The 26,470-nt window shown below is 42.2% G+C and overlaps 1 protein-coding gene across 2 annotated transcripts; it reads left to right on the forward strand.

Moving 5' to 3' along the window:
- Window positions 1-25,816, forward strand: LOC131240288 (uncharacterized). 2 transcript variants are annotated; one of them, XM_058238417.1, is made up of 3 exons: window positions 1-83; window positions 6,040-7,012; window positions 25,664-25,816. In XM_058238417.1, exons 2-3 carry the CDS (start codon window positions 6,053-6,055, stop codon window positions 25,667-25,669), a joined length of 966 nt encoding a protein of 321 aa, XP_058094400.1. In that variant the 5' UTR covers window positions 1-83; window positions 6,040-6,052; the 3' UTR covers window positions 25,670-25,816. The 2 variants fall into 2 exon arrangements, with proteins under 2 accessions (XP_058094400.1, XP_058094401.1); XM_058238418.1 differs by lacking the exon at window positions 1-83 and adding an exon at window positions 163-229.
- Window positions 25,817-26,470: the final 654 nt, after the last annotated feature.

Consider the following 26,470-nt stretch of genomic DNA (forward strand, 5'->3'; position numbering starts at 1 on the left):
CTCTTGGTCCAAAACAAAACACTCTAAGCTGTTGCTGCTTTCCATCAGATAGCTTTTTTCGTTAAAAAATCCCCCATTTTCAGGTGAATTGAATTTCTCTTTCCTTTCTCTAATCATCGTTCGTTTGTGGTGTCCTTTCAATTTCAGCCATTGATCCGTTTCTCCTAGGGTTCGAGAAGCAGATCTGCTGTTTCGGCACGTCAAACCCTAGATCGATCGATCTGGAGAGGTTTTGCTTTTCCATGTATTTGATCAAGCGTTTCAGGCCGATCGCCTGATATTCTTTGATTTTTCTGACGTTTCTGTGGTTATTTTTCTTTTTTTAGTTTGTGTAGTGTAGGATCGTTCACTTCAAGCTGGTCGAGGCAGATCTCTTTCTATATCCATCTAGATCTTGACATCTGAAACCCTAGAAATTGATGGATCTAAACGTGTTTAGTATGCTAAGCTGGCCGATCTAAGTACTGAAATTCAAACTTGCGTGCTTGCTTTCAAGAGTAGTTTAATCTCCGGAAGTTCAATTTGTAGTCTGGAAGAAATCGAATAATGTTTTTTCTCCCCTCTTTTGTGGTAACTTTTATTCCTCGTGTACTTGATCTTTTGACTTCTCAAATTATAATAGACATTGATTGAGCGAGCAGCTTGCTTGGTTAGATACAGTCATCCAAGCATCAGAGTGGAAAAACTTGCTTTCTTTGTAATCTTGAGTCTTGTTTTGATCTTTGAACATTTTCTTATGATCTGAAATTGAATGTTAGAGAAATGGATCGATTTTAGGTAAGAGAAATGATCAGATACAGCCATTTTTCTTGCCAACATATCATATGTAGAATATCTGATCCATGCAAAAGGTCTGCCACACCATGGTGATCAGCTGATAAGAAAATCAGGCTGATCTACTCTTCGAGAAGAACGCTACATCCAAATCAAGGGAATGCTGATGGTATGCGTCAGCATGCTAGCGTGGCACAGTCAATGAGTTGTTATGCCTGATTTTCATATCTGGTGATTGTTATGGTGCAGCCTATGTTTTGCACGGATTGGATACCTGACGCATCTGACACGTTGGCGGAAGAAAATGGCGGTATCAGAACTTCTGATAGAGCCAATGCATCTGGTCTTTATTGTATTTGGATCGGTGGAAGCCAAAATGTGGATATGGAAATCCATTGTGGAAAGCTGAGAATAGGGAGAAGAATCTATGTTAACCTGTTTGTTTTAAGCTACTAGCACACTTTATTTCCTTGGAAATATTAGAAGGTCAGTAGTCAAACAATGAGAGCTGTCTCTCGTAATTGTGGAGATCTAAATTTAACAGGATTTAGATAGGAAATTGGTCTCGCCTCTTCTCAAGAAAACTGTGGAAATGGAAATTGATTTCCGTCCTAGTTGTGTATTCACAAACAGGGGCAATGGCACATCTATGAAGATTGGTTTCATTTCCATGGTTTTCCACTGATCCAAACACTGATATCAATGCCCAACTTCACTCACGAATAGACCCTTCAATTTTCTACTTATTGGTAAGATAGGACATTTTAGAGACTGAAACATCATATAATTCAATTGATTCAACCAACAGATATCAACACCCACCCCGATGAATCTTTCATAAGTGTATTTATACATTAATGTGGGCCTGACATTAAAACAAACGTTTACCTTTACAACTGGCAGCCAAAAGACTCAGAAAATTTCACCGTCGATAGTCTTATGCTAATTATCAGCATAGTTATGATCTTTGATTGATTTTTATCATGATACTGATCTATATTTAATACTTTCAGCTTTAGGAATGGATAGATCGGATGTCGATTTCCTGCGAAAGAGGTTCCTGCATTGGGATGCTAGGTGGGGCCCACCCTGATGCTTGTGAGAAATCCACACTGTTTATTCGTTTTGAGAGCTCATTTTAGGACATACGACCAAAAATGAGATGGATCCAAAACTCAAGAGGGCTGCACGAGAGGAAACAGTGGGATTTAGCAACCACCATTTGAAACATTTGTATGGTCACAAAGTTTCATAGCAGGCTAAGTTTTTGGTGTTTTCACTTTATCCCAGTGGTAATGACCTTATAAATGGTTTGGATGGCATATAAACATCATAGTAGATCCCAGGAAGGTTTCAATGGTAGGAAACTCTTTCCCCCAGTTTTCCCTCTCGTATGGCCGCCTTGAGTTTTGGATCCACCTTATTTTTGGTCTCATGTCCTAAAATGATCTGGAAAAACGGATGCACGGAGTGGATTTCTCACAAACATCACAGTGGGCCCCACCTAGCATCCCAACGCAGGAACTTCCTGCAAAAGGCTTTCACAGGAAATCTGCGTCCAGATAGATCTAACCTGCCTTTAAGGGTATTAGGGTTTATTATGAAGTCATTTTCTAGTAGTGTGGAATTTTTCTTAGAAATGGAACTGATTATGGTTTTAAATTGGTGTTTGGGGCATCTTATTGTTCACAACTTATACGGCCCTGTGTTGCCCCATATTGCCCCTATATCGGGCTGTTTCAAGCCGAAATGGGCCAATAATGCCCTTTTGTTCATGGGCGATGCTGGCTTGTATCGGGTGTTACGTACCAGTTTCGGATGATATTTCAAACCTTGGAACTAGAGTATTTGGTCTTGAGTGCGGCAACTTTTCCTGATTTTTAGCACTAATAGGTGCTATGATATGATCCATATGTTTCTGGAATAGAGACTAAGGCCCCGTTTGTTAAATCTGAAGTCTAAAGCCCGAATCTAAAATTTGAAGCTGAATCTGAAATCTGAAGTGTGAATCTGAAATCTGAAGTCAAAAAACTTGTTTGATAATTATAGCTGAAGTTTGAAAATTAAGTACTGAATTTGAAATAATCTATTTGTTAACAAACATATGAAATGTCTGAAATATGTTAATTTGACACATTTGCCCCCATCTCCTGTTTGGAAATGTTTTACACTTGATGCAGATTTCCCGCCAACTTTGATCTCCTTTAAACCGTTCGTGCAACTCGGAGCTCAATGATCATTAACGTTATATAGCTACTGTTTCCTCTCGTGTGGCCCACTCGAGTCTTGGATCCACCTCATTTTTTGTCGCTTGTACTAAAATTAGCTTGCAAAACAAATGAATGGAGTATATTTCCTAAAAACATGGTGGCGGGCCCCACCCAGCATCCTTGCGCAGGAACTTCCTGTGAACGGCTTTCGCAGGAAATCCGCGTCCATCCAATTCGTGCCCGGTGTACCACACGGAAAACCTCTTGTCTAGTCCCGCTGCCACCCGCCAATGGCTGATGGTCAGTGCTCTATGGGCCCCACCATGATGTAAGTGTTTCATCCATGCTAATGGCTGATGGTCAGTGCTCTATGGGTCCCACCATGATGTATGTGTTTCATCCATGCTGTCCATATATTTTTCCAGATCATGTTATAGTATGAGACAAAAAATGAGGTATATCCCAATCTCAAGTGGACCACATTATAGGAAACAATGTTGAATAAGCTTTGCCCATTGAAAACTTTCTGGGGGCCATAAAAGTTTTGGATCAAGCTGATTTTTATTTTTATTTTACGTCATCTGGAAATGTATGACCTAATCAACATATTGGATGTCAAATAAACAGTATAGTGGGCCCTAGGAGGATTTTAATGGTGGATATCCAATCACTATTGTTTTCCTGTGGTGTGGTCCACCTGAGATTTATATCCCTCTTATTTTTGGGATAAAGACATAAAATGAGAAACGTAAAAATAGATGAATGGAATGGATGAAACACATGCACCATGGGGGCCACATAGCACCGACCACCACCAACCGGGATGGTGGCAAGGGAGTAGCAAATCCGTTTCCGTATCCAGCTATATAGCTGGTGTAGATGGGCACGGATAAGATACTGACGATACTCGCTACTGAAGCTGCATCACCAAGTTTTGTGGACCCCACTATGATGTATGTGTTGTATCCACAACGTCCATTCATTTGGAGATATTATTTTAATGCATGACCCTGAGAATGAGGGAGATCCAAAGCTTTAGTGGACCCCACCACAGAAAACGATGGGAAGATTGATGTCCACCGTTGAAACCTTCTTAAGGTCCACCATAATGTTTTTTCGAAATCCAACCTATTCAAAAGTTTAAAAAGCATTAAAGAAGGGAAAACACAAACATCAGCTTGATCGAAAACTTTTGTGGCCTTTAGAAGTTTTTAATGGTGGCGTCACTCTCTCCACTGTTTTGTATGGTGGGGTCCACTGGATCTTTGGATGTAATTCATTCTTTAGATCTTATACTAAAATGATCTCTCCAAATGGATGGATGGCATGGATACAAAGCATACATTATGGTGGGGCCCACAGAACTTGGTGACGTCACTTCAATGGCAATCCCATCCCCGCCCATCCGCTTCCAACGCAGATTGCGTCCTACCCTGCCTGGTCGGATGACCGTTGGGGCAGGCTCTGTGGGGCCCACCGTGATGTAAGTATTTTATCTAAGCCGTTCTTCATTTTTCTCATATTATTTTAATATATAATACTAAAGATTAAGCAGGTCCACAACTCCAGTGAACCACCCCAAAGGATGCTACAGTGATAATGACATCCATCATTGAAACCTTTGAGGGCCACTATGATTTTTTATTTTTTATTTTTACCAATCAACCTATTCATTAGGTCATGTAGATGTGGATGAAGTGAAATCACAAATATCAACTTGATCCGAAACTTCTCCAACTCCTAAGAAGTTTTTAATGGTGGACGTTCAATCCCCACCTTGTGGTCCAATTAATCCTTGGACCTGCCTCTTTTTTTGGCTCACACTTTAAATGATATGAAAAAGTTGACAGACGGCATGGATTAAACATATAAATCATGGTGGGGCATAAAGAAATTTCAGAGGTTGAAAGTTGGTTTTGTAGTGCGCGAGAGAAACAATTGCCGTATTAGCTCAAAAGAGGATAATTTTGGAAATAAATAAATTTCTTTAATAAAAAATTCACTGAGCGCATTCCGCATTCACCATTAAGTCATACTCCTATCACGGAAAGAATTCAGTGAAAAACCACTTGGCGCTTTTCTTCTTCCGCGTTAACGACGCGTTAACAAACACCACTAAACACGAAATATTTCAAAATTCCGCGTTAAGTGCAAAAATTCAGTGTTAACAAACAGGCCCTAAGGCATTTGAAATGGGTTGATCTTTTAGTCTTGTATGCTGTGCTTTTCCTTCTTTGCTAACCCTTGGTTTATTTTCAATGCTTGTCTTCAGATTTCACACGAAAAGTATTTTGACACCAAACTTTAAAAATAAAAAAAAAAAGAAAGAAAAGAAAAGAAAGAAAAAGTATGCTGACACCACAGGCTTAGCAATGGACCAATCCAGACATCAGAGTTTACTTTGGACATTTGAACTTTCGCTAGACCTGAATCTGCAATTGTGACAAAGTAATACATCGAGGTGATTTTTGAATGGTACATGTGGTATGCATGGATGCCAATGCAAATGGCCAAAGCCATGGACCTCACCGTGGATGGATTATAGCCAAAATCGCACTGATTGGAAAATCCTAGCCATTGATCGGTGGCAATTAAATGGATGGCTAAGAAAATAAAATGGTAAATGGTCCAAATTTGACACCTGAAATCAGATGGTTAAGATCATCCAATCAGTTTGATTTTATAGCTGCAATCTGTCTGTGATTTTGATGGTCTGGATTGATAAGCATGCATGCATGTGTTAGCTCTTGAATTTTGTTTTTTTTCCTTTTTACCTGTTCTTAATAGGCTGAGATGATCCATTGGCACCACAAGTTTATTTTAATTAAAGACGAATGTAATTACCTTCAGCTTGGGACTGATCAGTCGAACTATAGTATTAATGTCTTTAGAACATTGTTTAGAGGGCAATGGTAGATTATGAGTTATTATTTGAAACCTTAGTTAAAAAATTCACTTTTAATTTATATTCTCCTTTTTACTTATTTCGTCAATTGTTAATTTAAATTGATATGGGGCATGACCTAAACATTATATGTGTTGACATCTATTTTAGGTGTTCTTAAGGTATGTCGTCCTCTGACGATAAGCCAGAAGTAGCTGAAAGGAAAGTTAAGGAGGAGAAAGACCACAAGGAAGAGGAAAAAGATGATGAAAAGGGAGGATTTATTGACAAGGTCAAGGGTTTCATTCAGAACATCGGAGAAAAGCTTGAGGAAGCAATTGGTTTCGGGAAGCCAACTGCTGATGTTTCAGGGATTCACATCCCCTTGATCAATCTGAAGAAGGCGGAGATCGTTGTAGATGTATTGGTTACAAACCCAAATCCCATCCCAATCCCTCTAATTGACATAAATTACCTAGTAGAGAGTGATGGGAGGAAACTCGTGTCCGGACTAATCCCTGATGCGGGAACAATCCATGCGCATGGATCAGAAACTGTTAAGGTACCACTGACATTGATCTATGATGATATTAAAGAAACCTACCATGATATCAAACCTGGAAGCATAATTCCTTACAGACTCAAGGTCGATCTCATTGTTGATGTTCCTGTTTTCGGTAGGCTTACTCTTCCTCTGGAGAAGACAGGCGAGATACCCATCCCTTACAAACCTGATATTGATATTGAGAAGATAAATTTCCAGAAATTCTCCATTGAAGAAACTTCTGCAATCCTCCACCTGAAATTGGAGAACAAGAACGACTTTGACTTGGGCCTCAATGACCTGGACTATGAAGTTTGGCTCTCTGACGTGAGCATCATAAGTGCAGACCTCGCTAAATCAACTAAAATTGATAAAAATGGAATTAGTTACATCGATATTCCGATTACATTTAGGCCCAAGGACTGCGGCTCTGCTGTCTGGGACATGATTAGAGGGAAGGGTACAGGTTATTCCATGAAAGGAAATATCAATGTGGACACCCCCTTCGGACCAATGAAGTTACCCATCAGCAAGGAGAATGGGACCACCCGTCTCAAAAAGAACAAAGAAGATGGTGAAGAAGAAGACGACGATGATGAGGTAATCTGACTCAAGGATGTTTTAGTGTCTCTCTTTTTTTTTCCTATATAATTTCATGCATATCATTCTTTTAGTGCTTTCTCGAAATATCCTTGTTATATATTTTGTTTGCAGTAGTTAAAATTTGAAAGCATTTATTTACTACCAGAATGGATCACCTGTTCCTTATCTTGCTGTGTGTGTGTGTGTGTGTGTAATACACACACACACACACACACACACACACACACACACACATATATATATATATATATTAAAAGGGTGATATCTTATTAAAAGCCAAAGAAAAGGCAAGAAAGCAAGACATACGTAGAATGATGAGATGTCATCAAACCCAAGGGCTCAAGGTCCACACCACCAAGTTCTCTCAATCTGCTCCAGACGACACCCCTTAAAGATTTTGAGCTAGAGCCCTCCGAATAACCATCCTTTCGGCCCTAGAGAGCACTTTCTCAGCAGGATTGAAGAAACTGAAGGTTCTATTATTTCATTCTTTCTACATTGCCATCATAACCAGCCAGAAGGGCAACTTCCATAGCACATTCCCCCCTTCACCTTGTTGACTTCCACTTCATGCCACACCCAGCAATTTAAATAGGCCTTATCTGGCTCTAGTCGCGCCCATATGGAGTGACAAATCCAAACTTCTGTTTGTAAAAGCATGAGGTGCAAATAAATAAATAAATAGATAAATATGAATTCATTAGATCTACTTAAATTGTATATAAATAACCAAAAAAGAAACCTTTTTTGACATGCAAATAGTTCATTTTTTGAAAATAGCACACTTGCTATATGGCTCTGTAGGCTCTCTTTAGTAGATGTATGGTGAACTTCTAACAAAACTTTATATTTGCAGGAAAAGAAAATAAGAAATAAAATGTGTAAACAGCCTATGTTACTTTGTGCAGGATAATCTTTGCCTATGTTAATTTGTGCAGGATAATCTTTGTACAAAATGACATTTCACTAAATTTCATTTGAAACACGTCCAAACACACCCTAATAGAGTGGAAATAACCAGATTTTATTTTCCTTACATTCACCTTGAAGATCTATGCTTGATGCAGTAAATATGTTGCTTTCAAGTTCAAGCTTTAAAGGAAGAGAAGTGCAATTTGAGGTCTACTTCCTCATCATGTATAGACAGTATAGTAGGAAATGTTGTTTTTTTTTTTTTTTTTTTTTTTTTTAAATTTTTTTTTTTATTTTATAGAGATAACTGCAGTATTCATAAGGGCTCAAACGAGCAAAAGAGAACAGAAAACAAAAGACAAAGGAGAGGGCCCGCTGAGATAGCCGGCCACACACCTTAGCAAAAAGAGGAAAAATTACAAGGGGAAAGATTTACAACATTAGAAGCCCACTCGTAAATAAGATGACGAACCCTCCTAACCACAACCTCCACTGGATCCGAGATATCACGGAAACATCTCTTGTTCCTTTCCTCCCAGATAGCCCACCAGACAACGAGAAGAGACATTCTCCAAACCACAGTAATTTCCTTGCCCAAAGCCACACCATGCTAGGCTGCTAACAATTGATTCGAGGAACCCAGAGAAGACCACATCATCTGAAAGGACGACAATAAGGCTGACCAAACCTTCTGAAAGAACAAGCAATGTATGAAAAGATGGTCAATCGTTTCTTCATTAGCCATGCAACAGAGACAGATATTGGGGAGAATCATTCCTCTCTTCCTAAGGTTGTCCACCGTTAGGACTTTCTTTTTGCCAACTAGCCACCCAAACACCAAGATCTTCGGAGGAACTTTGTACTTCCACACCCTTCCTATCATTGCATGAACCACATGTGTCGACTTTTTTCCGACACTCGAATAAAGGGACGAGACAGAAAAGAGACCCTTCTTATCAAGACACCAAATCAGCCTATCCTCTTGAGTTAGGTTGGGGGAGACTTTATCGACACGATGGAGAAGAGCCACATACTCCGCAACTTCCCAATCATTCAGGTATCTTCTACAAGGGGGATGCCAAGTAACAACTGTACCTTGCATCGAGAAACAATCAGCAACAACAATGGACCGACAAGCGGCTAGGCAATATATAGAGGGAAAATCCTCCCGCAACATGGAATTACCAACCCAAATATCTTCCCAAAATTTGATCTTATCACCTTTTCCCAAGGAGAACCCAATTCCTTTACGGACATCCTTGCTAGCTCTTAGCACTCCTCTCCATATAAAGGAGTCTCTATGGAAAGAGGAGTCCTTGGACCACCTTCCATCAATCGATCGACCATATTTACTTTTGACGACTTGTTCCATAACGCCCCCTCTTCCATACCCAGTCTCCACCACCACTTCCCAAGTAACGCACCATTCATGCCCTTGAGATTTCTAACTCCCGCCCCACCTTCTTAAAAATGTTGACATACTTCTTTCCAATCAAGCAAATGGAATTTCTTCTTATCCTCCAGCCATGCCAAAGAAAATCCCGCCTTAGCTTTTCTAGAATTCCAATGATCTTGGCCGGGCATCTAAGGAGAGACATGAAGTAAAGGGGAAGATTAGAGAGAGCCGCTTTGATCAGCGTGAGACGCCCGCCTAAAGATAAATATCTACACTTCCACCTAGCTAGGTAGAATTCAAACCTTTCAACAACTTTATCCCAGAGGGCCATAGGAGGCTTACCAATACATAACGGGAGACCCACGAAAGTTGTCGGAAGCGTACCCAAAGCACAACCAAAGAAATCAACATACTTTTTAGATTCGTCCACCTCCATGTTAACCCCAAACATCCTTGATTTGGAGAGATTAACTTTTAGGCCCGAGATTGCTTCAAAACACCGGATGGAAGTGCGGAGATTTCTAATTTTCAAATCTTCAACCTCACAAAAGAGAAGGGTGTCATCTGCAAACTAAATGTGGAAAGTCGGGGCATCCAAACTTTTCACCTTGAAACCGCCTATTAAACCTTCAGCCTAACCTTTATGAAGCATACTGGAAAAAGCCTCCCCCACAATCAAGAAGAGGAAGGGCGAAAGAGGATCCCCTTGACGAAGACCCCTTAAACTCTTGAAAAAACCTTTTGGAGACCCATTAACGATAATGGAGAAATAAGCAGACCCTATGCATTCCTTCATCCAGCTAATCCACTTCGGCCCAAAGCCCAATCTATGAAGCATATAAAGGAGAAACTTCCAATCCACCCGATCATAGGCCTTCTCAAGATCCAATTTGCAAAGAAGACCTTTCTCCCCTGAAGTATAACTAGAATGCAGGCATTCGGCAGCGATAAGGGCACTATCAATAATCTGTCTTCCAGGAATAAACGCACGTTGATTTTGAGAATTAACATTATGAAGAATGCCCTTAAGACGAGAAGCCAAAATTCTGGCGAGAATTTTATATGGACCTCCAAGGAGATTGATAGGCCTGAAGTCTTGCATGGAATATGCCCCACGAGATTTGGGAATCAGCGTAATGAAAGTGGCTCCCATAGATCTTGACAATTTTCCATTTAGGAAAAAGTCGTTAAGGAAGGTCATTAGGTCGACTTTAGTAAACTCCCAACAGCACAGGAAGAAGACAATAGGAAAGCCATCGGGGTCCGGGGCTTTCTCTCCTCCCAACGCAAACATTGCTGCCTTTACCTCTTCTTCAGAAAATTCCACTTCCAGGGAGGACGCTTCCTGATCAGAGATACGCTGGAGAGGAAGAGCATCCAGCGTCGGTCTATCCCAAGCTTTAGCCTGAAGCAAATTAGAAAAGAAAGAAATGGCTTCAGCAGTGATCCTTTCCTTATCATCAATCCTCTCTCCCTTAACAGTCAGCGAAGAAATCTTGTTCTGTCTAGAGCGAGCACTAGCCACTGAGTGAAAATATCTCGTGTTTTTATCCCCTTCCTTTATCCATTTGCTCTTGGCTTTTTGTCTCCACAACACTTCTTCTTCACAGACCCTAGCTGAGAAGACCTGAACTAGCTCTGCCCTTCGAGCCCTCAAAGAGCTGTCAGCGGCTGAAGACTCCAAAGCGACATCGATATTCTGAATCTACAACAACAAAGCTTCCGTATCTTCTTTTCTTCTCCTGAGTTCCACGTTCTTCCATTCTTTAATCTTTTCCTTCAACATCACCAGTTTTTGCCTATAGCCCGCATAGCCCTCAACCTTAAATCCCTTCCACCAACCTGCAATAATCTGAGAGAAGCCCTCAATCTGGAACCAAGATACGTCAAATCTGAACGGTTTGGGCCCCCAGTTATCCTCCTCCATAGAAAGAATAATCGGCCAATGATCTGAAATCGGGCGGGGCAGCATCTGTTGCGAGAATTGAGGGAACTCGTCAAGCCACTCACCGGAAAGTAAAAATCTATCCAATCGAACAAGATACGACACCTCCCTCTGATTGGACTAGGTGAATTTAGATCTAATTAGAGGAGGATCAACCAGACCATGAGAATCAATCCAGGATGAGAAAGAACGCATTGCAGAGGAAACACTACCACCCTTTGATTTATCATCAGTGTATCTAGTAATGTTAAAATCACCCCCAAAACAGCACGGCCCGTCAAAGCTATTTGTAACAGCGCTCAGTTCCTTCCAAAAATCCACCCTTCGGTCCACAAGGATGGGACCATAAAACGAACAAATAAGGCAAGACAGATCCGCATCGATCTTTCTTAGAACAATTGCAACTGAGAAAACACCCACCCTACTAGACTCTAGCGTCCACAAAGACGACTTCCACGCTATGAGAACTTACCCCCCCCCCCCCCGCGAACTACCACTGGCGTTTAACGACACCCATTTAACGTCAGAATCCTACCAGATGGAACCCATCAGGAAGCAGTTAAAATCTTGAACTTTCGTTTCCTGGAGACAATCAATTTCTACCCTACTTCTGCCCAACAGATTCTTTATAAGAGCCCGTTTCTTCTTAGACCCCACCCCTCTAACATTCTAGGATAAAATCCTCATACAGGCACCGACCTTCCCCGTCGGCCACCACCAGGCTTGCCCAAAGTGATATTCCTGCAACTGAAGGAAGAAGACAACAGGTTCTGCAATTCTCTGTTTCTACCAAGCTTTGGAGAGGGATGAGTAGGAGATTTTGACGTATTCAGAGGGCGACCCCGCATCTTGATGCAATGAAATAAAGCAACAAAATCATTTGGATGATCCCCAAAAGAAAGCCCCAATAATCTCCCCACATGCCCCAAAGCTTCCCTAATCCACCGTTTTCCTTTAACAGAATCCGCGAGCTTCACCCTCTGGTCCTCTGAAAACATACTTTTCTCAACAGTAAGGGACGGGGAACCCATCCTGACTTGGAGAGGCTCTGCTTCAATTATCCCTTCACCTTCATGACCCTGGAAGAGAGTTAACAAAGCAGGTTCAGAGAGGACCTCCGACTGTTGAGACGACCGAGGGACCCACAAGACAGCGTCTCGGCTTGATTTGAATAGACCGACACAGATCGAAGATCTTCTGAGAGGTCTCCCTTCGAGGTAATCATCTGACGAGAAGAAAAATCCGAAACCGAAAAGCCAATCTGATTCTGCTCTTCAGAGCCCCGACAAAACGAACGAAGCTGCGCCTTCACGTTAATCACTGGCATGGATAAAGCGGGGAGAGATGCAACAAATACATTTCCTTCCACCCTCACTGGAAGAATCAGATTCAACCAGTTCAAGCGATTAAGGATCAGGTCTTCCTTTGTATTTTGAATATCCTCCCCAGCCTAGCTAAAGGAAGGCCATACCTCCCGATGGAGAACACGTGTTCGTTCGAGGCAGGCCACAACACCACGTGTCACCTCCTCAGTGAGGGACGACTTCTTCGAGGCTGGCTTGACACGTGTAGAAAGAGAAACCGCCTTCGCGAATTGGCGCACATGCGACAGACCGAGCGCATGCTCCACATTAGTGAAACGTGTGGCACTGGGAGAGGGCGGGATGTCGACATCGCAACCGATGTCGACATCCAAGGGACAGGCAACCGCCTGACATCGACCATCTACATGCGCCACGTACCCCTCCCTCGCTGCATGCAGAGGATAGCTGTCGAGCCCATTAAGCTGCGCACGATAACCCCAAAGGCCGTTGATTCGGTATCCCAGGGGAGTACCCACACCGTACTTCGTCTTCTGCAGACCCCTACGAATGCACAACATGCTGCGGATGCTGAGCTCCCTCCTTCGACCTCCATAGATCACCCCATCGCGGGATAGGGTCGTTTTTTATTTCTTGTTGAACTGGAAGGACCACCTCTCTCTGATCTACCGAGATTTGGATGAAGTGAGGTAGAGGCATCCCCTTTTTCCTCCGAACTCTCGCTCAAGCCACTCCTAGCTCTTCCCCCGACACCGTTTTGGAGTCGAGCTCGATGAGCTGGCCTAGACTTTCGAACGCAGATTTTAGAAACCCATCAAACCAGAACTCCAAGGGAATCGACCACAACAGAATCAACACCTCTTCGAACCCAAACATTGAATATTCTTCCCAAGTATGAATCGTAACAATCGGACCATCCGTGTGTATCACTCCAGCCATGATTAGAAGGTCCATGTTAAGATTTGAGCTCGTTCTGATCCGTAAGTCGTTGAATCCAATAGGCGAAATCATGAAACTAGACACCGGGGCTCTGATGCAGTCATCTAACCACTGGCGGACTTGGGTAAGGGAGATTCCTTCCTTGGTGATGGCTACGACTGAATTCTGAAGCGACTCTTTAGATTTAGCAAACTCCCTCGGGTTTACTTCAATCTCTGGTTCTACGTGTTCCTTAGTCTTTGCCATTCCCTCTGCTGCCACTTCAACCTTCTCCTGCACCGGGTTGGTATGCTTCTCAGGAATGGGAGCATCATCTTTTCCGTTCAACAAAATCCGTTTGAATGAGATGGATCCCTGCTGGAACATGGAGCTTTTATGACTACTTTTCTTCTGTGCTGGAGGTAGAACGACCGGCAGAGCCCTATTCTGGTGCTTAAACCTTAGCTCTGGACCAAACCTCGCCCTCTGAACTCGCATTTTGATACCCCCAAAGCTCACTCCGTTAAGGGATTTTATCGCCTCCTTCAACTCCTCCTCTGAGCTCATCCTCACCAGCGCAAAACCCATATACGCCCTAGTATCCTTGAGTCTAGGCATCACGACATCCATGACGATACCAGCCCTACCAAACACCCTCTCCAGATTAAGGGGGAACCACCTGGGTGGATAATCTTTCACAAACAAGGTAGGATAGGAATCCAGTCTTCTTCTCTTAACGTATCCCTTGTCTTTGAATCTTCTAAAGGGTATCATAGACCAACCTCCGTCCGCCTCTTGACGGGAAAGAGGATCCCTGATTTCCTCACCATAACTGTCAACCATCGTAGCAGGATATGGGTCGTCCCTCACTTGTTCTCCGTCCGTCATTTGCTCTCCGTCCGTCACTTGGTGAAGATCTGCTCTCCGTCCCCTACACAAGTCGGGCCTACCAATCTCTAGGTGATCTTCATGGTCGGGCCTACCAATCTCATGGTACTGGTGTCCCCTACACAAGTGGCATGTTGGCGGTCAAGATGGTACAATACCTGCCTGTGGGGGATCAGTTCTCTAAAAGAGGAAATGTTGTTGCTGTTGTTGTTATAATTATCATTATTTTTTTAACCATACATTGTTAGTTTTTTTTTTTTCTTTTTCATTTCCTCTTGATTAAATTGAACATTTGTAATACCATCTACTTATGGTTCCATTGTTCATGCTTTAAATTTTCAAAGCGTTTGATAGATATCTCAAGGGCTGGTTTGGTTACCATTAAAGTTGTGTTCAGGTAGAACCTTTTGAACACATCTATCCAACCAAGGGTGACCAAACAACGAATGGACCATTTTATTTATTTGTTAGGTTCTTGCACACATTATGCACATTGAACCTTTTGGACACGCGATGCACTTTTAGATTAATAATGGCACATGTGGCACATATGGGCTACTCGAAGATGCATGGTAGCACATCTCAATCTCTTGAACATGCATGGTGGCACATTTGAGCTCGAAGGCCGAATGTGGCACATGTGGGTGGTTGAAGACTAGTACTCACACTTATGGCAGATTCACATGTGTCGCTTATGTCGCAAATGCAGCACATGTGCCATGCATGTTTACGAAATATTGGCACTCCTATGTGTATTTTATGGAAAATATGAACCAACTGTGTATCTGGATTGCCCAATCCATAAATAATGGCTAGTTTTTCGGACAGCCTTGTCTTTGGTTTTATTGCAATTTGTGTCGTCCAAATAATTGTTGTTGACAAACTAAATGGCCCCTAAGCATGAGAACATGCACATATGTTGGATGTAGAGAAGTAGGCAACACCTTGTTCCATTAGGTGTTTACACACCCGTTTGGATACCACCAAATAAGTTACACACCCGTTTGGATGTAGAGAAGTAGGCAACACCTTGTTCCATTAGGTGTTTACACACCCGTTTGGGTCCTTACTCTTGCTCGGGTGGTAGACTCTCAAGAGTTTCAACTCCCGGTCAAGGGTTCGAGTACCCATAGGTGGTGAAATTGCACTAGTGTGAGTGTGTGGGGTGTGTGCGCGTGTGTAAGAAAAAAAAAGTTACTTTTTCTATTTACAACAATAGATAAGTAGCTTATTTGAGATAAGTTTGGTTTATGAGAATCCATGTCGTAGATCAAACCGGGAGTCATTTAGAGTCGTGAATTCTTCGGTTTTCCCGATCTCAAGGCAATTCCACAGATTTTAGCCTACCGTGGACTTTGGAACTTTTATTTTGGCTAGTGGTGATGGTGTAGAGTGGGTCGCGGACAGTTTCATGGCCAAGATGGATCAGAAAAGGACCGGTCGACGACAGAAGTGATCCAGACCGTCAGACCTTAGATTGGGCATATCTCGTAATCCGGAATGAGTTATCGGGCGTAAAATATATGATTTTGGGGTAGAACGAGCTACTTTAGCCACCGAACCCCGCTACGCCGGGTTGCACAAGCCGGATTTGTGAATCATCGTCTTCCTCAAGGATAACTGCTCCGAATCCACAGAGCTTCTCTGGACTCCTCACAGAGACTTCTCGAATCCACGAGGAAAGAAAGAAAGAAGAATAAAAATAAATTCTAATAAATTCGTAATTTGATTGATGAGTGAAAATAACGAGTTCATAACCCTTTAAATAGGGATACCAAGCAATGGGAGAGAAATCAGAAGCAAACTATAACTAAAACTCCTAGAATTCGCAACTAACTATAAACTATTTATAGATGGTCGTGATGTCTACTAGTGCGCAAGGTCTTCAGCCAAAAATAGTGTCCTATTTGGCTTCACAGAGCTATTCTCCTAATTATTTTAAGCTCTTTTTGCATTAGGCGCAACTCCTAAAGCCCAACAGATGAAGAATTATAATCAAACTAAAACTTACTATTTATAGTAAAAACGGATTTAAAATAGGGAAACGAACCTCATCACGTTCATCCCTGCATAGGAGTGCCAAGATTTCGTAAACAAGGGATGAATCCAGACCATCTGAAACTTGCAAATGATGAACTTGCTGGCCTTCTGGCTGAAGGTCTCATCGAGCCCACTGATTCACCTTGGGCTTGCGAAGCTTTTTACGTGAACAAGCATGGCGAGCAAGTTTGCAGAAAACTTCGCCTTGTCATCAACTACAAATCTTTAAACAAATATCTCAAGGATGACAAGTTTCCATTGCCACATCGTGGCTCCTTATTTCAACACTTGACAGATGCAAATCTGTTCTCCAAGTTTGATTTAAAGGCAGGGTTCTGGCAACTGGGTATCAACCCAGCTGATCGGCACAAAACAGTGTTTACTGTCCCAAATGCACACTATCAATGGACGGTAATGCCTTTTGGATTGAAAACCGCCCCGTCTCTTTTTCAAAAAGCGATAGTTAGGATCTTTCAACCCATTCTTGACCATTGCTTGGTCTACATTGATGATCTCTTGCTCTACTCCCCTGATGAGAAGACTCACAGTGATCTTCTCCAGCGCTTTCATGCAATCTGTGTAGAACACGGCATCACGCTCTCTGAAAGAAAGATGCGGTTGGCTTAAACCAACATCGATTTTCTCAGCGTGGAAATCAGAAATGGACGATACTCTCCTTAGCCACACATTGCCGAACATCTTCTCCAATTTTCCGATGTTCTGAAAATTGCAAAGCAAATCCAATTGTTCATCGGCATTGTGAATTATGTCTCTGATTTCATTTCGCATGTGAGTTCGTATCGCAACGTCCTCACCTGATTGCTTAAGAAAGAAGCTCCTCCTTGCAATGATACTCATATAAATGCTGTTAGAGCTCTCAAGAAGATTATCTCTAATCTTCCTCCATTGCAGATTCCGAGCACGAATGCAGTCCGTATCCTCCAGACAGATGCCAACGACACTCAATGGGGTGCTGTTCTTCTTCAAGACATCAACGACACTAGACAAGTTTGTGGTTATCGTAGTGGTCAGTTCAAGCCCTCAAAGCACCATTACCACTCTACCTACAAAGAAATTCTAGTAGTCAAATACAACATTTCCAAGTTCTAGTTCCATCTACTTGGTCACCATTTTTTGGTCGAGATGGACATGTTAGCGTTCCCGCGAATGCTCGACTTAAGCGGAAGATGATCCCTCAACCTTAGTTGCTACGTTGGTCTAATTGGTTTTCCCAATAGAGTTTTACATTAAAAAAGATTAAAGGAAAGGATAACATCCTTGCAGACTTCCTGTCTTACCTTCCTTGTCAACCCCATCCAAAAGCCATATCCTCTCTAGCCATCCATGAACTCTCCATACTCCATATCTTTCCTCTTGAAAGAATTCCGACTCTCCCTCCAGAACTCCAGGCCATAATCCGCTCCATGTATATTGCAAACATGCCAACCCACAATCTCAAAACCTTCCTTGGGATCCATCTGTTTCGAAATGCTCCAATTTTTCGCCATATACCACATCCTCATTACCCATACCTGACACCTATATCCTTTCGAGATCTGTATTACTTGCCTAATGAAGCCTTTTGCTTCCTGTACTATATTGTACAAAGTTGGACGATTATGTTCATCTTCAATGTGGCTTCGCTCCATGCGTACCTTGCGCACATCCAATGGGACAGCTCTTCCGGTACTAACCAAATGACTCAAACCAACAAGAATCTGTCCAAGTTCCTTGAGCTGTTTCATCCGCTCCATGTTTGGCACTCGCAGCTCTATCATCATAGTGAATTTGTTGAGATCACATTCAGAAATTCCAGGGATCTCGTCTCCGCCATTGATGATACGTTTTACTACCTTCCCTTCGCCTATGATCGTGTGGTGATCCGTGGCCACAGTAACACGTTGTCTTCTTTACCTCTTGCTTTAGTACATAATACGATTTTGATTATGGATTTCCGCATGCTAGGGTTTCTTAATATAGGTTGTAGAAACGGTCTAGTTTGCCCAGGTAAGAGTTGTTTTTACTAACCAACTTGCGTGCTTGTGTGACGATTGTCTTGATGATGAGTATGAAGACAATCCCAAAAAATCCAGATCCTTTCAAGCACAGCTTAAACACAGATATGAAGCGGGAGATCCAGAAGTTGGACTCCTTGGCGAACCCTCTGGAAAGTTCGACTATTATGTCCTCTACCCCAAAAAGAAGCCCTTATCCGTTCCTCTTCCACCATGTAAACCATCACCTCCTAAGCCAAAACCTCCACCACCTACACCTCCAAGATGTACCCTGTCATCTCCTAAACCAAATCTAGCACTGCTGAAGCCACCTCTTATGCCATACTACCAAAAGGCCTTTGCCCATCTCAAGTGTTCCCAGTCCCTTCCTCAAAAGCCTCATCGTCTCCCTTCCACCCATGGTGTGCGCATATGAACCAATAGCTGATCCATACTTTCCTGACACTGACGACTTTGACCACCCAGCAGAACGAACTCGTTACGTCTGGAAGATCAAAGACCCTCCTGGTCTTCATTCCGACAACACTCCCAAACGCGTTTCTGTTGCTGAAGCGGCCCTAAATTGGCAAGCTGAGAATGCTGCCCAGCAAAATCGTGCGTTGCAAAAAATTTTGTACAACCAGCAACAGTTAGTTGCCTCTGTTCAAAAGCAAAGTCTAGTAATTCCTTTCCTTGAAGCTCGCATTGCAGCCGTTGAAAAGGAACTGTATGACATTGCTGCAACAGTTCACCATTCAAAACTCCTCTTGCAGAAGGAGATGGAAAGAAAGTTCCTTAAAGATCAGCTCCACTCCATCCAACATCCACCTTGTCCTGCTTCCATTTATCCTCCGGAAAATCCTTTATTCCCCCAGTCGAAGCAGTACCAAATACCTTCTTCGCCACCATTACCATGGAAAGTGATAGCAAGGCGTACAACACCAAAGTGCAAATGAGTGAATTCTTGTTGCACGAACGACTCAAATGAGATCAAACTTACATGGGCCCCACAATGATGTATTTATTATATCCATACCATTTATCCATTTTTCGAGATAATTTTAGAGCATTAGAAAAAAAAATGAATTATATCGAAAGCTCAAATGGACCACACCAAAAATAGCAGCGAGGATAATGATTTTCATCGTTAAAAAATTTCGTAGGGCCCACCATAACGTTTACTTTCCATCTAATCTGTTAATAAGGTTAAAAATACATTGATGAAGAGGAAAAACAAATTTTGTATTGATCCGAAACTTCTGTGATCTCCAAAACGCTAAGACGAGCTCTCAAAATGGATGGACGGTTTGGATATAACACATACCTCATAGTTTGACCCACAAAACTTGTTGACGTCAATACACCACCATCCAATCCGCTTCCGGTTCACGGAACCGTGACTCGTACTCCACCCACTTCTCTCCTCTGCCCTAATCCCACCCCTCCCTACCAAGTAGGTCTTTTATCCCGCCCATTCCCCTTCTGTACCCAACCCGATCCGACTCGGTTTACCTGACCGAGTCAGACTCGGTTTGGGTCAGGCCAACAGTGAATCGGATCGGATCGGATCAAGTCAGCTGACCCGAACTCTGTCCCGAATTGAGTTCAGGTCAGTTACTTGAAAAATTCGTATCGAGTTGAGTTGGATCCAATCCGGTCCAACTCGACTCGACTCGATGCCCACCTCTACTCCTGACCATTCGGGATTTTATGGAGGAATCTAAGGAAATTGGTGAGGTATACTCTGTAGTGGTGAAGGGCGAGGAATCAGAACCCTCAAACATTTCTCCAAGTTTAAGACTATTGCTAAACAAATTTAAAGAAGTCTAGCCTGAAGATTTACCTGATGGATTGCCCTTCATGAGGGACATCCAACGTCACATAGACCTTATCTTTGGGGCTAGCTTGCCTAACTGCCCTCATTATCGAGTCCGAAGGAGTGAGATACTTAAGAGGCAAGTGGAGGAATTGATCCGTAAAAGGTCTCTTGAGAGAGCACGAGCCCATGTGCCGTACCAGCATTATTAATGCCAAAAAAAGATGGGAGCTGGCGCATGTGTGTCGACAGCCGGGCAATCGACAAAATTACCATCAAATATCGGTTCCTATTACCGCGGTTGGACGACATGCTCGATATGCTAGAAGGGGCCAAGGTGTTCTCTAAACTAGAGCTAAGGAGCGGGTACCATCAGATTCGTATCCAACCCGGTGATGAGTGAAAAACAATATTCAAGATCAAGGAAGGGTTGTATGAGTGACTGGTCGTGCCCTTCAGTCTATCGAACGCACTAAGTACTTATATGCGTTTGATGAATCAAGTTCTAAAACCGTTCACTAGCTGATTTGTAGTAGTATATTTTGATGACATACTGATATAGAGCCAGGATGAGACGGAGCACAGGAAACATCTCAGGCAGGTGCTGCAGGTCTTACAAATTAACAAGTTGTACCTCAACTTGAAGAAGCGTAGCTTTTTAATGGACAGTCTGTTGTTCCTAGGATTTGTTGTAACGTCCACGGGTATCCGTGTGGATGATGAAAAGATGCGAGCCATTAGGGAATGGCTGATCCTGACAAACATTCACGAGGTGAGGAGTTTTCACGGGTTGACGACCTTTTATCGTCAATTCGTGCAAAATTTTAGCACAATAGTCGCGCCTATTATAGATTGCATGAAAAAGGACCGTTTCAGTGGACCGATGAAGCTGATAAGAGCTTTCATGAAATCAAGCATCGTTTGTCCACAACACCGGTCTTGGTGCTACCTAATTTCGACAGGCTATTTGAGGTTAAGTGTGATGCTTCATATGTCAAAATTGGAGGAGTATTATCACAGGAAGGCAGGCCGATAGCCTTCTACAGCGAGAAGCTCAGCGAAGCTCGAAAGAAGTGGTCGACGTATGAACTTGATTTGTATGCAGTTGTTCAGGCATCGCGACATTGGCGGCATTATTTGATTCAAAGAGGGTTTGTTTTGTACATTGACCATTAAGCATTAAAGTTTATTAATAGTTAGACTAACGTGAATCGTGTCCATGTTAGATGAGTTACGTGTTTATATGAATTCACGTTCGTTCTGAAGCACAAGTTAGGGCAGAAGAAAAAGGTTGCTGATGCGCTTAGCTGTCGTGCATCACTAGTTACGATGAGCAATGAGGTGGTCGGCTTCGACTGTCTCAAGGAGTTGTATGCCGAGGACGGGGACTTCAAAGATTCTTGGATAAATTGCTAAGAAGGTCATCCCAATGACCTTCATATACGGGACAATTTCCTCTTCAAGGGGAATCGATTGTGAATCCCCCAAAGTTCTCTGAGGGAGTAGATTATTCAGGAGCTATATGGAGGTGGCCTCGGTGGACACCTTGGGTGAGACAAGACGCGAGCTCCTGTGGAAGAGCGGTATTACTGGCCGTAATTGGTACATGATGTGGGAAAAGCCGTATAACGTTGTCATGTTTGTTAGACCTCTAATGGGCAATCTCAGAATACGGGCCTCTACACCCTGTTACCTGTGCCTGATGGTCCTTGGGAGGATTTATTTATGGATTTCGTGCTTGGTCTCCCACGAACACAACGCAGCATGAATTCGGTGTTCGTGGTGGTAGATTATTTCTCCAAGATGGTGGCACACTTTATCCCATGCAAAAAGACCCTCGATGCAACACACGTGGCGAATCTATTCTTCAGAGAGGTCGTACGGCTACACGGGTTCCCCAAGACCATTACTTTTAATCGTGACACGAAGTTCATTAGCCGCTTTTGGCGGACTTTGTGGACTCAATTTGATACACGACTTCAATTCAGCAGCGCCTACTACCCACAGACTGATGGGCAGACCGAAGTTGTGAATCGCACGTTGGGAAACCTCCTTCGTTGTATTTGAGGAGAAAAACCGAAGTAGTGAGATTTGGCCTTGTCTCAAGCAGAGTTTGCATTCAACAACGTGGTGAACCGCTTGACAGGGAAATCACCGTTCCAGATCATTTATGGACAAGTGCTTCGCCACACACTTGACTTAGTTCCTCTGCCCAAGCTCCCATGCATGAGCATTGCAGCAGAACGTATGACAAACAGGATCATGGGCATCCATGCGGAGGTGCAGACCAAGCTACATGCCTCGAACGAGAAGTACAAGGAACAAACGGACAAGCATCGGGGACAAAAAGTGTTTGAGGTTGGCAACCACGTTATGGTCTATCTGCGCAAAGAGAGATTTCCGACCAGGATGTACAACAAATTGAAGAATAAGAAGATTGAATCGGTACCAATCATTCGAAAGATCAATGATAACGCTTACGTTGTTGATCTTCCAAATGACATGGCGATCTCACGGACTTTCAACGTCGCGGACCTGACTGAGTATCATGAACCAGAGCAGGACGAGTTCTTTTGAAGTAGAGGGGATTGATGTAGAGCGGGTCGCGGACAATTTCATGGCCAAGATGGATTAGAAAAGGCCCAATCGATAACGGAAGTGATCCAGACCGTCAGACCTTATATCGGGCATATCTCGCAATCCGGAATGAGTTATCGGGCGTAAAATATATGATTTTGGGGTAGAACGAGCTACTTTAGCCACCCAACCCCGCTACATCGGGTTGCGCAAGTCGGATTCGCGAAATACCCCTGGATCAACGATCGTTTCCCTATTTTAAATCCACTTTTACTATAAATAATAAGTTTTAGTTTGATTATAACTCTTCATCCGTTGGGCTTTAAGAGTTGTGCCCAGCTTGAAAGGAGCTTAGAATAATTAGGAGAACAGCTTGGTGAAGCCAAATAGGACACTTACTATTTTTGGCCGAAGACCTTGTGCAGTAGTAGACATCACGACCGTCTATAAATAGTAAGTTTACTATTTATAGTTAGTTGCGAATTCTAGGAATTTTAATTATAGTTTGCTTCTGATTTCTCTCCCATTGCTTGGTATGCCTATTTAAAGGGTTGTGAACTCGTTATTTCATTCATCAATCAAATTACGAATTTATTAGAATTTATTTCTATTCTTCTTGCTTTCTTTCCTCGTGGATTTGAGAAGTCTCTGTGAGGAGTCCAGAGAAGCTCCGTTTATTCGGAGTAGTTATCCTTAAGGAAGACGATGATCGACCTCATCATGTTCATCCCTGCGTTAGATGACTTCAAAACAGTGCTTAGTCAAGCCATTCTATCAGTCTTGTGAAAGGTAGTGTACAACCTAGAACCATATTAGGTTATTGCAAACCAAGTGCACACCTGTTTGTCCAGTGGCATGAAGTTGGGTTAGTTGCAGCTTCTAAGAAGAAATGGAGAATGTTCCTTTTGGCAGGTTTGCGGGCTATTTGGGCGGAAAGGAATAATAGGTGTTTTAGAGATAAAAGTGGGTCTTCCAGGAGTGTGTTCTTGCCTCTCTTTCTAATGTAGCTTTGTGGTTTGGGTTGCAGTCTGTGTAGCTTTCCTGTCTTTTTTCGTTTTACTTTCTTTTGGCTTTTGCCGCTTTTTGATAAAGTTGTCATCCTTTAAGGAAAAAAAATAGAGATCAATTATAAGTAGCTTATTTTAATTTAAAGTTACTTAATCACTTTAGTTTAATAAGTAGAAAAAGATAAGCTACTTAAGGCATAAGTAGCTTATCTTAAGTAACTTACGATTCAAACGCCCCCTAAGTGATGCAGGGACACGTGATGACCTAATCTTAGATGCATGTATAATCAGGTTAAAGAACGTTCAAATAAATACACGAATCAACTAACCGTTTCCAATCAAAGGAATTAGGTAAATTTCAACACAAAGATGAGATCATTCTGTCAGGATAATGCCTCTTAGCATAAAATCGCGTAAACAGTAAAAAGGGCAGACCTAGAGATATAAGGATATCCCAGATCTAGCATAAATCAGTCCATGGTCAAGTTTGGATCTGATTTTACTGACTAACCATCACTCTTTTCCGTTCAAACTAGAAAGGGGATAACCAGATAGGAACGAAATGGGTGAAGAGTGAAGGATTCGAGATGAAGAAAGTACAGGTCCTTTTATCGTCAAAAGAAAAAAAGGAGAGTGATTCTTACCTTTTCCTGCATCTCGAAGATCTAGAAAGAAGGAAACCTGAAATCGGGGTGGAATCCTCAACACCTAAGGGCTAATCCTGAAACCCTAATAGCTTGAATAAAGAGGAAGAAAAGATATGAATTTCTATTCATTTAATAATAATGAAAATAGGGTTTCTCACAACGTATATATAAGCTATGGAAAAAGTAAAAGTGCACTAAAGTCCATGAAAATAAGAAAATTAACCAAAAAAAATGAAAAAAAAAAGTGCAATAAAGCCCCCTTAAACAAGAAAAAAGAACAAAAACGCCTAAAACTAAAACATCCGTGTGGTAGGGTGTGAAATCCGACCCATGGATCTATGGTCAGGGTGTGGTCATGCTGCCCTTGCACTCGTAGCGCGTCAGAAAATGGGTCCGATGGACCCGACGTTCATCCACATCAACTCCTCTGCTCCGGTACTCTGTCGGCGACGCCGCCTCCTCTGGTATACTCTAAAAGGTGCACCACTGATGTCCGCATTACTAAGAGTCCATGATTTTTAAACATATGGTGCTTTTCTGCAGGAAAAGACATGCATGTGTGAAAAATGGGTTTAAATAACTGCTCCCTTTTGATATATCAGTTCTTGTAAATTATAGATTAAGTATGCGGTCCTCTACACCTAGCATTTTCTCATATCATTGTGCAAATGAGTCCATATGTGGGACGTGAGAAAATTGTGTAAGGGCTTGCTTGGTCGACCATTTCACCATACCATGTATCTAGCTTTTACATTGTTTCATATGATCCGCCCTAGTATGTATCTAGCTTCAACATTCAATTGTTACACGCACCAATGGAAAATCAGGAACCTCATCAGAAAGAAGCTCTTCCTATGAGTTTTCCCAGTTTTTATCAACTGGGTGACAGTGGTGTTCTTTGAATGTCATACTGTCTCGTCTATACGCCTAGCAGGCCATAAGCTAAGGTTTTGAAGTAAATAGCTATGCCAATGTGTGAAACATGAAGATGAGAACCGAGATTGTATCATCTTTAATTAAAATCATATTGGTTCTTTTTTTTTCTTTCTTTTTTTTCTTTTTTTTAATTTTAATTTTTTTTTTTTTGAGGTTTAGATCTCCGACAAATCATAGAAAAAGCAGATTACCTCCTGTTGAATCACAACTGACTGATGCATCTCCAACCATTTTCTGATATTTTGTGCAGGAATAGAAGTCTCCCGCCATAACTCATACTTGCAGCGTGTGATTTTGCAATAATGTCATCAAATTTTAATTTAGGTTGGACTCTTCTATGTATTTAAGCGTTGCACTGGACTCCTTGCTTTTCGAGGTAATATCTATGGTTATTGATTTCTATGTATCTGTTAGCTGTTATACCTATTGAATGATCTTTCTGCATGGACCCTGCAAAGTTGATTTAGATAAGCATATGGATTACCATAGCTTTTTATCTTATTATTTATTTCTAAGGGTGTATTCAGTTCCACCAAATATCATGACCAAACGGTCAATTTGGTGCAGCCAAATGCAACCTAAAGCATTTCGTTCGAGGAACCCATTCTACCATTCAATGCATTGGAAATGCGCAATTGCATCCATAACTTGTTTTTTCATGGCTGGCCCCATGTATGGTGTGAATGCAATTTCTTGACACCTTATTTACAATGAAAAATTTTTCACCTCTCCGGAGGCACTTGTGTATGGCCTCCCCCCCCCCCCCCCAAGTTTTTACTGCTTGGGCTGCACTGTATATATAGTATTGGTCTTTGTTCGGCCTGGGTTTGCCTATTTGCCTCCCTGAAGTGCATGGACGTGCAAGGCTGTAGCTCGCAAGCTACTACTACTGAAAGTAGATTGGGTTTGACTATGGTGACTCATCCGTGGTACATGTGTCATTCAGATATCGCTGTGTGTATTGTCCAAATTACGTGGCCCAGTTGTTGTGGAGCATAACCCTAAATTCACATTGATTTTGTGACCTCAACCAAATGGGACATGTTCACATACATTT

The sequence above is a fragment of the Magnolia sinica genome, chromosome 3, assembly GCF_029962835.1.
Source record: "Magnolia sinica isolate HGM2019 chromosome 3, MsV1, whole genome shotgun sequence".
Lineage (NCBI taxonomy): Eukaryota > Viridiplantae > Streptophyta > Magnoliopsida > Magnoliales > Magnoliaceae > Magnolia > Magnolia sinica.